The 16,298-nt window shown below is 45.6% G+C and overlaps 1 protein-coding gene across 1 annotated transcript; it reads right to left on the reverse strand.

The window, feature by feature from the left end:
• Positions 1 to 11,941: 11,941 nt before the first annotated feature.
• LOC127296381 (auxin transporter-like protein 2) lies at positions 11,942 to 15,849 on the reverse strand. Its single transcript, XM_051326443.2, has 7 exons — positions 15,532 to 15,849; positions 15,226 to 15,411; positions 15,000 to 15,112; positions 14,624 to 14,807; positions 14,399 to 14,496; positions 13,072 to 13,537; positions 11,942 to 12,497 (listed from the first exon to the last, which is right to left on the reverse strand). Exons 1-7 carry the CDS (start codon positions 15,709 to 15,711, stop codon positions 12,171 to 12,173), a joined length of 1,554 nt encoding a protein of 517 aa, XP_051182403.1. The 5' UTR covers positions 15,712 to 15,849; the 3' UTR covers positions 11,942 to 12,170.
• Positions 15,850 to 16,298: the final 449 nt, after the last annotated feature.

Here is a 16,298-nt window from a genome sequence, read left to right on the forward strand (position 1 = left end):
CTGTTGTCTATGTTGTCCCGGTATGGATGTCTAAGTTGAGAATAATCAAAAGCGAGAAATCCAAATGCGAGCTTTCTCCTTAGACCTTTGTACAAAGGCGGCATAGAGGTACCCCTTTGTGATACTTGGTTAAAGCATATGTATTGCGGTGATAATCCAGGTAGTCCAAGCTAATTAGGACAAGGTGCGGGCACTATTAGTACACTATGCATGAGGCTTGCAACTTATAAGATATAATTTACATGATGCATATGCTTTATTACTACCGTTGACAAAATTGTTTCATGTTTTCAAAATCAAAGCTCTAGCACAAATATAGCAATCGATGCTTTTCCTCTATGAGGACCATTCTTTTACTTTCAATGTTGAGTCGGTTCACCTATTTCTCTCCACCTCAAGAAGCAAACACTTGTGTGAACTATGCATTGATTCCTACATACTTGCTTATTGCACTTATTATATTACTCTATGTTGACAATATCCATGAGATATACATGTTACAAGTTGAAAGCAACCGCTGAAACTTAATCTTCTTTTGTGTTGTTTCAATACCTTTACTTTGAATTATTGCTTTATGAGTTAACTCTTATGCAAGACTTATTGATGCTTGTCTTGAAGTGCTATTCATGAAAAGTCTTTGCTATATGATTCACTTGTTTACTCATGTCATATACATTGTTTTGATCGCTGCATTCACTACATATGCTTTACAAATAGTATGATCAAGATTATGATGGCATGTCACTCCGTAAATTATCCGTGTTATCGTTTTACACTGCCGGACGAGCAGAACTAAGCTTGGGGATGCTGATACGTCTCCGACGTATCGATAATTTCTTATGTTCCATGCCACATTATTGATGTTATCTACATGTTTTATGCACACTTTATGTCATATTCGTGCATTTTCTGGAACTAACCTATTAACAAGATGCCGAAGTGCCGGTTGCTGTTTTCTGCTGTTTTTGGTTTCAGAAATCCTAGTAAGGAAATATTCTCGGAATTGACGAAATCAAAGCCCAGGGGCCTATTTTTCCACGGAGCTTCCGTAAGACCGAAGAACACACGAAGTGGGGCCACGAGGTGGCGACACCACGTGGCGGCGCGGCCCAGGGGGGGCCCGCGCCGCCCTATGGTGTGGCCCCCTCGTCTGGCTCCCGACTCTGCCCTTCCGCCTACAAATAGCCTCCGTGACGAAACCCCCAGTACCGAGAACCACGATACGGAAAACCTTCCAGAGACGCCGCCGCCGCCGATCCCATCTCGGGGGATCCAGGAGATCGCCTCCGGCACCTGCCGGAGAGGGGAATCATCTCCCGGAGGACTCTACGCCGCCATGGTCGCCTCCGGTGTGATGTGTGAGTAGTCTACCCCTGGACTATGGGTCCATAGCAGTAGCTAGATGGCTGTCTTCTCCTCATTGTGCTATCATTGTCGGATCTTGTGAGCTGCCTAACATGATCAAGATCATCTATCTGTAATCCTATATGTTGCGTTTGTTGGGATCCGATGAATAGAGAATACTTGTTATGTTGATTATCAAAGTTATGCTTATGTGTTGTTTATGATCTTGCATGCTCTCCGTTACTAGTAGATGCTCTGGCCAAGTAGATGCTTGTAACTCCAAGAGGGAGTACTTATGCTCGATAGTGGGTTCATGCCCGCATTGACACCGGGACAAAGGATGTAAAGTTCTAAGGTTGTGTTGTGCTGTTGCCACTAGGGATAAAACATTGATGCTATGTCTAAGGATGTAGTTGTTGATTACATTACGCACCATACTTAATGCAATTGTCTGTTGCTTGCAACTTAATACTGGAGGGGGTTCGGATGATAACCTGAAGGTGGACTTTTTAGGCATAGATGCAGTTGGATGGCGGTCTATGTACTTTGTCGTAATGCCCAATTAAATCTCACTATACTCATCATGATATGTATGTGCATGGTCATGCTCTCTTTATTTGTCAATTGCCCAACTGTAATTTGTTCACCCAACATGCTGTTTGTCTTATGGGAGAGACACCTCTAGTGAACTGTGGACCCCGGTCCAATTCTCTTTACTGAAATACAATCTACTGCAATACTTGTTCTATCGTTTTCTCGCAAACAATCATCTTCCACACAATACGGTTAATCCTTTGTTACAGCAAGCCGGTGAGATTGACAACCTCACTGTTTCGTTGGGGCAAAGTACTTTGGTTGTGTTGTGCAGGTTCCACGTTGGCGCCGGAATCCCTGGTGTTGCGCCGCACTACATCCCGCCGCCATCAACCTTCAACGTGCTTCTTGGCTCCTCCTGGTTCGATAAACCTTGGTTTCTTTCTGAGGGAAAACTTGCTGCTGTGCGCATCATACCTTCCTCTTGGGGTTGCCCAACGAACGTGTGAAATACACGCCATCAAGCTCTTTTTCTGGCGCCGTTGCCGGGGAACTGAAGAAAAGCTACACCACAGAGATCTCTAACTCCCACGTCAACTTTGCGCCAGCACGGCACCAGAAAAGTGCTTTGCTGTCCAGGACTGGCGTGTGGTTGATGGTGGTAATATTGCAGGAAGTACAGATGCAGTAGAACAGTAAACAAGCAGCGATAGAAGTATTTAGGAACAAGGCCTAGGGATCATACTTTCACTAGTGGACACTCTCAACATTGATCACATAAATAAATAGATAGATGCTAGACTCTACACTCTCTTGTTGGATGATGAACACCACTAACTGTGTAGGATTACACGAACCCTCAATGCCGGAGTTAACAAGCTCCACAATATTCGATGTTCATATTTAAATAAACTTAGAGTGCATGACAGATCAACATAACCAAACCAAGTACTAACATAGCATGCACACTGTCACCTTCACGCTACGAAAGGAGGCATAGATCACATCAATACTATCATAGCAATAGTTAACTTCATAATCTACAAGAGATCACAATCATAGCCTACGCCAAGTACTACAGGATGCACTCACTGTCACCATTACACCGTGCAGGAGGAATAAACTACTTTAATAACATCACTAGAGTAGCACACAGATAAATTGTGATACAAAACACATTGCAATCATAAAGAGATATAAATAAACACTTCACTATGCCATTCATAACAGTGAATAAGTATTCTGTGAAATATAGCCTAAGAGACCCACACGGTGCACACACTGTCACCTTTACACACGTGGGACAAGGAGTCTCCGGAGATCACATAAGTAAAATCCACTTGACTAGCATAATGACATCTAGATTACAAGCATCATCATATGAATCTCAATCATGTAAGGCAGCTCATGAGATTATTGTATTGAAGTACATAGGAGAGAGATGAACCACATAGCTACCGGTACAGCCCTTAGCCTCGATGGAGAACTACTCCCTCCTCATGGGAGACAGCAGCGTTGATGAAGATGGCGGTGGTGTCGATGGAGGAGCCTTCCGGGGGCACTTCCCCGTCCCGGCGGCGTACCGGAACAGAGACTCCTGTCCCCCAGATCTTGGCTTCGCGATGGCGGCGGCTCTGGAAGGTTTCTCGTACCGTGGCTTTTCCGTGTCGAAGATTTAGGTCGAGGAGCTTCTTATAGGCGAAGAGGCGGCGTCGGAAGGGCGACGAGGCGATGACACAATAGGGGGCGCGGCCCAGGCCCTGGCCGCGCTCTGGAAGCTTCGTGGAGTTTTAAGACTCTGGGCGTTGATTTCGTCCAATTCCGAGAATATTTCCTTACTAGGATTTCTGAAACCAAAAACAGCAGAAAACAGGAACTGGCACTGCGGCATCTCGTCAATAGGTTAGTTCCGGAAAACGCATAAAATCATCATAAAGTGTGAACAAAACATGTAGGTATTGTCATAAAACAAGCATGGAACATAAGAAATTATCGATACGTCGGAGACGTATCATTGTCCCATGGGCTTAGGTTAGTGGGCTGGCCCAATAGGGGCCAGGGGTATTTTGGTCTTTTCACCATTTAGAAAAAGCCAGAATTTCACCAATTTTTAGAAAATAAAATACAATTCTAAAAATCCATTAAAAATTGGATTGGTGAATGAAAAATAAATCTTAACCTAAATAAAATATAAAATAGAATTTAAGAAACAAATTCAAAATTATGAATTTGATGAATTTAAAATAATAAGTTGGAATTTCAAACTATCATTTCCTTGAATTTAAATTTCAAGGAAAAATCTCAAATAAGTTCAAATACTTATTTTCAAACATTTCAAAAGGAAAATCTCTTATTCCAAGTCATTTCTTTTGAGAAAGGTATTTTTCAAAGAAAAATACTCTACTCCTTTTTATTCCAAAAACTATAGGGGCAACTCTATGATTTCAAATTATTTGTGGAATGAGTAAATGAATCACCAAGTAAAGTAGTTTTACTTTGAATTATATTACTTTATGTGAATTAAAGTGGTTTACACATTAAATCAATTGCAAGTTACTGCCAAAGGCATAAATCTTAACTCAACTCTAAAATTGCAATAACTCATTGGGGTAAAGGGATTCAACATAAAATAATACATCCATGATTGCATTATTTGGATTTTATAACATTGTCCTTACCGGACAATGATGCTTCTTACAGAACCCGAGGTCCAGGTTCCATCAACTGCATTGAACTGCACTATCTCGCAGTCCACAGGCAAGTTCACCCTTGCTCATGTCAACTTGATTATTTTCTACTACTTTAATGCAAAGCTATATACTTATCATTCCTGCATCGCAAATAAAATGTTACTTTCCAACTATGAATATGACTATGTGGCTGGCAATGGAACCATGGTATGTGTTGATATGGTGGAGGTTCCATTGCATGGGTTATATCACCCTAGGATTAATTACCAATGCCGTCCAGTGATTCTAGCGCCGTACAAATTGCGTTAACCATGAGATCTATAATGGCTCTAGTGAAGCTAGCCGTATCTTTTCCCTTCTGCACGCCAACGGATTGGTAGAGCCGGCGGGGTGTTGGAGGCACTGCCGTAGGTTGGGATAGCCTTTTAAATCCCCATCCATTAGTGATGATAGGCTCTACGATCTATGATGGATTGTCCAAAGTGCACCGTGAGTAAAGCCGTAATCGGGAACTACTGGGGGTGTACGGGTGGACAAAAGGGTGGGTTTGCAGTCGCGGAGAAGGCGGTGTGGGCTTGGATCTTTATACCTGGCCTCACACCAAAGGAAGTGTGAACGGGGGCAAGTCCCTGCGGATGGCAAAAAGGGTGGGATCTCTTGTGGGAAAAGTAACGCACCTCTGCAGAGTGTATCAAATTGTGGTTGTCACTCCTTGTTCCGGGAAGGGAACTGCGAACGCGGCAGGAAGGGAACTCCACGAAGTTCTAGTAAACCTGTGAAGACTGACGGGCATAGTTTTCATAATAAAAGCAACCTTTTGAAGAAATGATTTCAAAAACATGCATTGACCTGCGATTTCCTGATCAATGGTCGTAGCTAGTGCATCAAACACCTTTTTACTCTTTTAGAACTTGCTGAGTACCTCTGTACTCACTTTCTTTCGACACCCTTGCTAGACTGTGATCCGGAAGTGGAGGACATCAACGATGGAGCACCAGAAGGGAGCTATGAGCTGGTCTACGAGGAACCTGATCTTACCGGCGGAGTGGAAGGAGTAGACTATGGGATAGTCTACGGACCCGATGACCCCGAGGTGGAGGATTAGTGATATACCCTAGTATCATAGAGCCGAGCAACGTAGAACTTACCTAAATAAGTTGTTGAGCTCTCTTTATATTTGGTTATGAGTTGTAATCGTACTTAAGTAGTATCTTAGGGTGTTCTCATAGGACCTGTGAGAATACCAACTTGTTAAGACAATGTTTGTAATAATATATGGAGTGTTATGACCTGCAATGTTTATGTTGTACCACTCTGAGGGATATGGCAAATTGTGAAGAAGTCCCTTCACAAAGATCATATCAACGACTTGTATACTACAACATGCAGTGGTATGCTGGGTCACCGCACATGTACGCCGGACTGGCAACTGGTCGACGTGGTGGGTCGGCACCAGGTCGTCGGAAGTGCAAGCCGAGACAGCGAATGGAGGGCTACTGCATGTTGTACGCCGACTACTTCGCCGACAATCCATTGCACGGTGAGAGTGTTTTCCGACGTCGTTTCAGGATGAGCAGAAAGCTATTTCTGCAAATTATGTATGCCATCCGAGACTTTGACCCCTACTTCAGATGCAAGACGGATTGCACTGGTTTGGTTGGATTTTCGTCACTGCAGAAGTGCACAGTGGCTATGAGGATGCTGGCGTATGGAGCTCCCGGTGATAGTGCAGATTGCTGCGCGTAGATGACGTATTGTCTTTCCGTTCAACACGCGTCCGTTGGGAACCCCAAGAGGAAGGTGTGATGCGTACAGCGGCAAGTTTTCCCTCAGTAAGAAACCAAGGTTTATCGAACCAGTAGGAGGCAAGAAGCACGTCGAAGGTTGATGGCGGCGGAGTGTAGTGCGGCGCAACACCAGGGATTCCGGCGCCAACGTGGAACCTGCACAACACAAACAAAGTACTTTGCCCCAACGAAACAGTGAGGTTGTCAATCTCACCGGCTTGCTGTAACAAAGGATTAGATGTATAGTGTGGATGATGATTGTTTGCAGAAAACAGTAGAACAAGTATTGCAGTAGATTGTATTCGATGTAAAGAATGGACCGGGGTCCACAGTTCACTAGAGGTGTCTCTCCCATAAGATAAATAGCATGTTGGGTGAACAAATTACAGTTGGGCAATTGACAAATAGAGAGGGCATGACCATGCACATACATGATATGATGAGTATAGTGAGATTTAATTGGGCATTACGACAAAGTACATAGACCGCTATCCAGCATGCATCTATGCCTAAAAAGTCCACCTTCAGGTTATCATCCGAACCCCTTCCAGTATTAAGTTGCAAACAACAAACAATTGCATTAAGTATGGTGCGTAATGTAATCAACAACTACATCCTCGGACATAGCATCGATGTTTTATCCCTAGTGGCAACAACACATCCACAACCTTAGAACTTTCTGTCACTGTCCCGGATTTAATGGAGGCATGAACCCACTATCGAGCATAAATACTCCCTCTTGGAGTTACTAGCAAAAACTTGGCCAGAGCCTCTACTAATAACGGAGAGCATGCAAGATCATAAACAACACATAGATATAAATTGATAATCAACATAACATAGTATTCTCTATCCATCGGATCCCAACAAACACAACATGTAGCATTACAGATAGATGATCTTGATCATGTTAGGCAGCTCACAAGACCCGACAATGAAGCATAATTAGGAGAAGACGACCATCTAGCTACTGCTATGGACCCATAGTCCAGGGGTGAACTACTCACTCATCACTCCGGAGGCGACCATGGCGGTGAAGAGTCCTCCGGGAGATGATTCCCCTCTCCGGCAGGGTGCCGGAGGCGATCTCCTGAATCCCCCGAGATGGGATTGGCGGCGGCGTCTCTGGAAGGTTTTCCGTATCGTGGCTCTCAGTACTGGGGGTTTCGCGACGAAGGCTATAAGTAGGCGGAGGAGATAGGTCAGGGGGCCTGACAGGGGGCCCACACACTAGGCCGGCGCGGCCAGGGCTTGGGCCGCGCCGCCCTAGTGTCTGGCCACCTCGTGGCCCCACTTCGTGACTCCTTCGGTCTTCTGGAAGCTTCGTGGCAAAATAGGCCCCTGGGCGTTGATTTCATCCAATTCCGAGAATATTTCCTTACTAGGATTTCTGAAACCAAAAACAACAGAAAACAGCAACTGGCTCTTCGGCATCTCGTTAATAGGTTAGTGTCGGAAAATGCAGAAATATGACATAAAGTATGCATAAAACATGTAGATATCATCAATAATGTGGCATGGAACATAAGAAATTATCGATACGTCGGAGACGTATCAGCATCCCCAAGCTTAGTTCCTGCTCGTCCCGAGTAGGTAAACGATAACAAAGATAATTTCTGGAGTGACATGCCATCATAACCTCGATCATACTATTGTAAGCATATGTAATGAATGCAGCGATCAAAGCAATGGTAAATGACATGAGTAAACAAATGAACCATATAGCAAAGACTTTTCATGAATAGTACTTTCAAGACAAGCATCAATAAGTCTTGCATAAGAGTTAACTCATAAAGCAATAAATCAAAGTAGAGGTATTGAAGCAACACAAAGGAAGATTAAGTTTCAGCGGTTGCTTTCAACTCATAACATGTGTATCTCATGGATATTGTCAATGCAAAGTAATATAACAAGTGCAATATGCAAGTATGTAGGAATCAACGCACAGTTCACACAAGTGTTTGCTTCTTGAGGTGGAGAGAAATAGGTGAACTAACTCAACATAAAAGTAAAAGAATGGCCCTTCGCAGAGGGAAGCATTGATTGCTATATTTGTGCTAGAGCTTTGGTTTGAAAACAAGAAACAATTTTGTCAACGGTAGTAATAAAGCATATGTATCATGTAAATTATATCTTACAAGTTGCAAGCCTCATGAAGAGTATACTAATAGTGCCCGCACCTTGTCCTAATTAGCTCGGATTACCGGGATTATCATCGCAATACATATGTTTTAACCAAGTGTCACAAAGGGGTACCTCTATGCCGCCTGTACAAAGGTCTAAGGAGAAAGCTCGCATTGGATTTCTCGCTTTTGATTATTCTCAACTTAGACATCCATACCGGGACAACATAGACAACAGATAATGGACTCCTCTTTAATGCATAAGCATTTAGCAACAATTAATGTTCTCATATGAGATTGAGGATATTTGTCCAAAACTGAAACTTCCACCATGATTCATGGCTTTAGTTAGCGGCCCAATGTTCTTCTCTAACAGTATGCATGCTCTTACCATTCAACTAGTGGTAAATCGCCCTTACTTCAGACAAGACGGACATGCATAGCAACTCACATGATATTCAACAAAGAGTAGTTGATGGCGTCCCCAGGAACATGGTTATCGCACAACAAGCAACTTAATAAGAGATAAAGTGCATAAGTACATATTCAATATCACAATAGTTTTTAGGCTATTTGTCCCATGAGCTATATATTGTAAAGGTAGAGGATAGAAATTTAAAGGTAGCACTCAAGCAATTTACTTTGGAATGGCGGAGAAATACCATGTAGTAGGTAGGTATGGTGGACACAAATGGCATAGTGGTTGGCTCAAGGATTTTGGATGCATGAGAAGTATTCCCTCTCGATACAAGGTTTAGGCTAGCAAGGTTATTTGAAACAAACACAAGGATGAACCGGTGCAGAAAAACTCACATAAAAGACATATTGTAAACATTATAAGACTCTACACCGTCTTCCTTGTTGTTCAATCCTTACTAGAAATTATCTAGAACTTAGAGAGACCAATTATGCAAACCAAATTTTAGCAAGCTCTATGTATTTCTTCATTAATAGGTGCAAAGTATATGATGCAAGAGCTTAAACATGAGAACAACAAATTGCCAAGTATCAAATTATTCAAGACATTTTACCAATTACTACATGTAGCATTTCCCGTTTCCAACCATATAACAATTTAACGAAGAAGATTCACCTTCGCCATGAATACTATGAGTAAAGCCTAAGGACATATTTGTCCATATGCAACAGCGGAGCGTGTCTCTCTCCCACACAATGAATGCTAGGATCTATTTTATTCAAACAAAACAAAAACAAAAACAAACCGACGCTCCAAGCAAAGTACATAAGATGTGACGGAATAAAAATATAGTTTCACTAGAGGAACCTGATAATGTTGTCGATGAAGAAGGGGATGCCTTGGGCATCCCCAAGCTTAGACGCTTGAGTCTTCTTGAAATATGCAGGGGTGAACCACCGGGGCATCCCCAAGCTTAGAGCTTTCACTCTCCTTGATCATATTGTATCATCCTCCTCTCTTGATCCTTGAAAACTTCCTCCACACCAAACTCAAAACAACTCATTAGAGGGTTAGTGCACAATCAAAATTTACATGTTCAGAGGTGACATAATCATTCTTAACACTTCTGGATATTGCACAAAGCTACTGAAAGTTAATGGAATAGAAAAATCCATCAAGCATATCAAAACAGGCAATGCGAAATAAAAGGCAGAATCTGTCAAAACAGAACAGTTCGTGGCATGGAACATAATGTGGCATGGAACATAAGAAATTATCGATACGTCGGAGACGTATCACAGATGACTATCTTCGGATGGCGGAGTCCACCGCCCTTGATTGTTTCTACCGGTTCTGCAGGATCGTCATAGCAGTGTTCGGGGACTATTACTTGAGAACACCCACTGTCGAAGACACTCAGAGGATCCTTGCAACAAATGAAGCTAGGGGTTTTCCAGGGATGCTTGGAAGCATTGACTGCATGCATTGGTAATGGAAGAACTGTCCGTTTGCGTGGCAGGGAATCTACAAGGGTCACAAAAAAGGCTACACTGTGATACTTGAAGCAGTGGCTACCCATGATCTCTGGATTTGGCACTCTTTCTTTGGTATGCCTGGATCCAACAATGACATCAACGTCCTAAACTGCTCCCCGGTCTTTTCCAAGCTTGTTGAGGGTCATGCTCCCCCGGTGGACTATGTGATCAATGGTCGACACTACAACAAAGGATACTACCTTGCAGACGGTATCTATCCAAAGTGGGCAACATTTGTGAAGACTATCTCGAACCCTAGCACCCCCAAACTTTGCGAGTTTGTCAAGAAACAAGAAGCTTGCCGAAAAGACGTCGAGCGTGCATTTGGTGTCCTCCAGCAGAGATTTGCTGTCGTCCGGTTCCCCGCTATGACTTGGTCCAAAGATCAGATGTGGGAGGTGATGAACTGCTGTGTGTGCCTACACAATATGATTATTGAAAATGAACGAAAGCATCCGGTTCCTCTCGATGAGCAACAAGCACCATATGAGAGAGAGGGTCCTCTTGCACAGCCTAATCACCAGGTGCCTCCATCATGGGCCGCCTTCATTGCTATGCGCCAGGAGATTCGAGACTCTACAATGCATCAGCTGCTGCAAGATGATCTGGTGGAGCACATATGGACGCTTCGAGACAACGCCAACGCCGACGCCAACTAGTCTGTCATAATTTGTTTGAAAAATTGTGAAATTGTGTGGTTCATTTGTTTCAGCACTTGTTAAACATTGTACTGATTATCGTCGAATTTGTTTCAGCAATTTTCGTACTCTTGATCGCCGAACTTGTTAAATTTTATGTTAAATTTGTTTGAAATATGTCAAATGGTCGTGGTTGGGGGTTTCCTGCCGGGGGGACGACTGGAACTTCGGCGCTCCCCAGGCCAAATCTTCCTCCAATCCGGACGAAAATTTCGCCGGATTTGGGCGTGGGGAGCGCCAACGAGTGGGGATGCTCTTAGCGCCGCTCCCTAGTCCTCCTTGCTGGTACTTGTACTGGTATGTAGACTATCTATTCACAAGCCCCACGATTGGAGATTCCAATTAATTTATTGGCTAGTTCGTTGATTGATCCCCAATGGTCTTGATATTTTGATGGATATTGGGGAAGAAGGCCTTACAAGTGGGCCCATGTGGCAGTGAGCATAGACTGTAATCCCAGTGTGCCAAACAGGTCCAAGGTTTAAAATAGGCCGGGATTGATAAGTTCAGAGTGTCAATTTTAGGATTAAAAGTTGGGGGTTCGATTTAGCTTTTGTCTACAAGTTCAAGGTTTGTTTTGGACTTTTTCCTTTTCTGAAGTTACTTTGTTCCAGTCTACTCCGTACAACACCGTCTCAATTTCTCACATTGGGAGCGAGTAAAGTTCACGGCAGCCAAGACATAAGGCAAAGAGCTCCCTAAGTCGTGATTCCTGACTCCTGAGTTGGCAAATTAGCACCATGGTACAGCCAATGATACAGCACTGAATGGTACCCCAAAAGAGAGGAGCTCGAAGCAAGCATGCATGAGAATGAGAGAAAGCAACAGCTAGATGCTTCACGCCAGGACACAACACACAGAACAAGCGACTACATCGGTCATCACCCTCCCTCTGAATCCAAGAGAAAAACAAGAGGTAACAAAGCTCCCTACTACTAACTATGGTAGATGTGTTTTACTAGACTGATTAGCATCAAACACTCATCAACGGAAGCTAACTAGAGCAAGCCCGGGCGTTACAGGAGGCTTAAACTTCAGACTTCAGAGCCCGTGGCTGTGATGCCGGAAGAAATGCGCCGGGGAAGGAGCGGGCGCCGGTGGGAGCATCGTGAAGTTCTGGAGGCCGCCGGGGAACGGCCAGGAGCCGCCCGGAGCAGCTGACAGCGGCATCGTGATGGGAGCCGGCACGGGGCACTGGTAGCACTTGGTGAAGAGGCCGAAGGAGTTGATCTGGCGAACGAAGTTGGTCATGCTCGCCCAGCCGCCGAAGCCGAAGCCGACCACCAGCACCCACACCACCACGAACGTGTTGATCACGTACGTGCCCGTCCATCGCCCGGCGAACCGCGGCGGCTGCTCCACCGCGTTCTGCATGTCAACATTCAGACAAGAGTTGATTAATTTGGGCCATAACAGAACAGAGTTACATTGAAATTGTTCATCTTTCTAAGAGTACAGTTGGTGTCCTTTTGAGGCACTTTGCTGTGGTCTACTGGTGTCCGTCCAAGGTCCATATTGGCCATTGGGGTCGGGTCCGACTTCCGAGCACCAGGTGGTACAAAAGCACCTTTGTCGTCTTAGGCGCTTTTCACTTTACTTCTACCAAGTGTGCGAAATAGTTGACGCTGCTGGTGTTTGTCTTACATCCAGCACGACCACTAATTATGTTTCACGCTTAATCATATATAGCCATAGCTTTAAGTTGCGCTCGAGTGAAAAGTTGTGCTGCAAGCTGTGCCAAGTGACATCTAATCAAGGCCTAGCTTCATAGCTTGGCCTTGGCATGCCAATGCAAAGCAACCAAGTTACGAAATGCCCAAAGAATATAGAAGGTGTGCAATAAGCTAAAGTGAAAGCGAAGTGTAACTGTTCTCAATTCTAAGATGCACAATGTACTCCTAGCAAGGACAGTAAAACAGGGAGAGTAAAACATTAGTGTTACCTCACGGGCGTGCGCGGAACGGTATGTGACCATGTGCGCGAGCGCCGGGATGATGTAAACGGTGAAGCTGACGAGGAGCGATCCCACGGCGGAGTTGATGGGCCCGAAGAAGGGGAAGACGATGGCGAGGAACCAGATGGGGACGACGACGGGGAGCCTGGCGGCGGCGCGCTTGCAGAGGCTGCGGCAGTCGTGGAGGCCGATGAGCTTCTCCCAGACGAAGTAGAGCGGCGTGCATGCGAAGCCGAAGGTGATGATCTGGTGGACGAGCATGAGCACGACGGCGGCGTCCCGGAACGGCGTGCGCGGCAGCAGCGACAGCGCGTTGGAGTGCGTGAGCAGCTGGTCCCCGAACGCCCAGTACACGCTCGCCGCCGACGGCAGCGTCAGGGTGAGCACGTACAGCGTCGCCAGCAGGTAGATGGCCTTGAACTTCTGCGGCCGCCACATCGCGTGCATCACCTCCCTGAAATTAACGTAAGATATAGGTGATTAATTAGAGTTAGATCGAGCTGCTGTAAATCATGGACCGATGTTTATACTGCAAAGCCTGCAACGAGGTGACTGAAGCGTGGCGTGCAGTGCTCTTTGCATTTTCGTTTCTGTGCGTGCAGGTGCAGTACGCGGCGCTGCAGCTCTTGCAAGCTAGCGTGGTACAGAGTTATCGTGGACCTCTGCGCCATTTTTCGGTGCTGTTTGTATCTGCGGTCAGGCGTTATCGTATGTAGCACGGGTTGAAGAAGCAGAGCAGGCTGCAGGCCCCCTGCTGAATGTAAAAAGCAGCAAATGCTCCTAGGGTAGAGCGGCTCCTTTCCCTGTGGCGCGCTGCCCTGAAAAATGAATGGGGATGGGATGGCCGGAGGCCAAGGTTGCAGAAGACGGACAGAGATACCCTGTCAGCTGTGCAAATGAAATTGGACGCGTTTGGTACCAAGGCTGAACAGTGCGCAGAGGCTGTCTAGCTTGGCATGTGTGTGGTGTCGTCAGATTGTACCTTCATTTCGAAATTGTTTTTAAAGCAAGACATTTTGAAATTGTTGTGGGTCAATGCTGTCTCGTCTATCCCCAACACGCAAGAAATTGGACTACCGTGTACACTTGTGGTTACATTCTGAAATGTAGAATCTAGTAGTCTATTCAACGGCATACAACGTCATAGAGTGGGCTCGTTGTGCTCACACACACGAATTTTGGCTGAGTTGGCCATATCCAGGCCCTAGAGCCCAGAGGTCCACATGCCAGTACCCATTACTCATCTAATGAAAACTATTATTACTAACACTAATATCAGTAAACTGACAGAAATGCCGGGTGTTCGTTGGCTTACACAGTAACAGCATGCCCACCGAAGGTGTAGAGAATGTTGGTGGCCCCGGTGAAGTAGAGCACCATCTTGGTCGGGCCCGAGTGCTTCACACCGTCAACCTAAGTACCGGCGTCCACAAAGATGAACAGCACAAGTGTTCGTCAGCTTAACTTCATTCAGTGTTCTTCACACCATCTACTAATTCAGATGCGAAATGATAGAGATGGTGTGTACTATTGAACGGACCTGGCCATGGATGAGGGAGGCGACGGCGAGGTACCAGGCGGTGTAGGTGGTCATGACGAGGCCGAGGAACGACCAGATCCGGTAGTTGTGGAAGGACGGGATGAACACCGTCGTGGCGCAGCAGGCGCCGAAGATGTACGTCCACGTCCTCTTGTCGAGCCGGTCGTTGATGTAGTAGATGTTGCTGCAATGTAAACGCACATCAGACAGTAGCCCGTAATCAGACACCCGCTTTAGTTAACCTAGCTCAGGCCTAATCATACCGGAAGAAACAAATTAAACGAGCTCCGAGAGGACACTTTTTCTCTATTACCCGTGTCCATGCTTTACCAAACAGAAATGATGAGCGACATTAGCTCAGTTCATGGTCTGGTACCTGGCGCACGCGATGAGCTGGATGACGGAGCCGAAGAGGAGGAATGTGCAGTTGAATGCGAGGCCGACGTTTCTCCAGTGCCTCCCAAGCAGCCCGTCCAGCACCTCGAACCACTGCAAATCAGACAAGCGTTTCAGTTCAGACTTCTGAGTTCTGACCGACGACATGCAAGACGGCCAAGAAATGGATGTGCAAGCTATGGAGGGAGACATCGATCTTCTCCTACCTGGATGACATGGTTCCTGAAGTCCGCCTTCTCCCTCTCCTTCCTGGTCCTGTACTCCAGGTACAGGATGCTGATGAGGTACGCGGTCCAGCTGCCCATCAGGCCGTAGAAGAGCTGGAACAGTATGCCGCTCAGCATCCCCAGCTGCGAGAAGGAGTAGGGCAACGTCAGGAGCACCTGGGCCACCTGATCACGAACAGAGTGAAGCCATTCACACGGCCAAATACGAAGTGAGCACTCCAACACAGCGCAGAACGGCAGAATACATGAGTTGACATCGCAGGGAAATGAATGTATGATGCTCACCTGGTTGGAAGCGCAGCTGAACCAGGCGTCGTAGGCTGAGCCGCCGTGCCAGAGGAGGCCGGAGAGCCGCGACTTTGCTGCGCTTGAGTCGCCGTCTTGCTCCATCTCCTCGTACCGGCCTACGCCGATCGTTCCTGGCACCTTCTCGTCGGCGAGGCTTTCATTGGCTGCTGCGGCCATTGTCTCTCGGGTCTTGCTTCTGGACACTTGTGTGTGTCCTCAGTCCTGACTCCTCTCTGTCACTTCTTGAGCTAAGACTATCGTCGCGTTTTTGTTGATCCAGCTTATAGTAGAGTAGAGCCACTGGGTTGGGATGCCTCTGCCTAGTGGAGTGAAGAGAGGAGGGGGAGCGGTGTCATATATATGCAATACAACGGGGTGCTACTCCTAACAGGGAGGGTGAATAAAGCCCAACATGTGAGCATAAAGAAAAATGCCTTTCTCCTAATCTCTATGTTTCTTTCCATGACCTCTTTTGACTACAATTGGAGAGAGAGACGAAAGAGGACAAAGAAAACTTTGAAGTAATAATATAACCGGAAATTCAATTCGGCTACCACTTTTAAAGTGTTTAACTCTTTTTTCATACGGTCGTACTTTTGATTGTATTTCACAGATTTACTAACTCATAGATGGCCATTTTATCTGTAACTCCAAAAAAAATTCACAATTTCTCAAACTTCCAAGTGTCTTTGCCGATACGTACATGTGTGCTCACACACATATGCCATCATATGCACTTGGCCAGTTAACTTCTCTCGATTCCA

Source organism: Lolium perenne, chromosome 4, assembly GCF_019359855.2.
Source record: "Lolium perenne isolate Kyuss_39 chromosome 4, Kyuss_2.0, whole genome shotgun sequence".
Taxonomy (NCBI): Eukaryota; Viridiplantae; Streptophyta; class Magnoliopsida; order Poales; family Poaceae; genus Lolium; species Lolium perenne.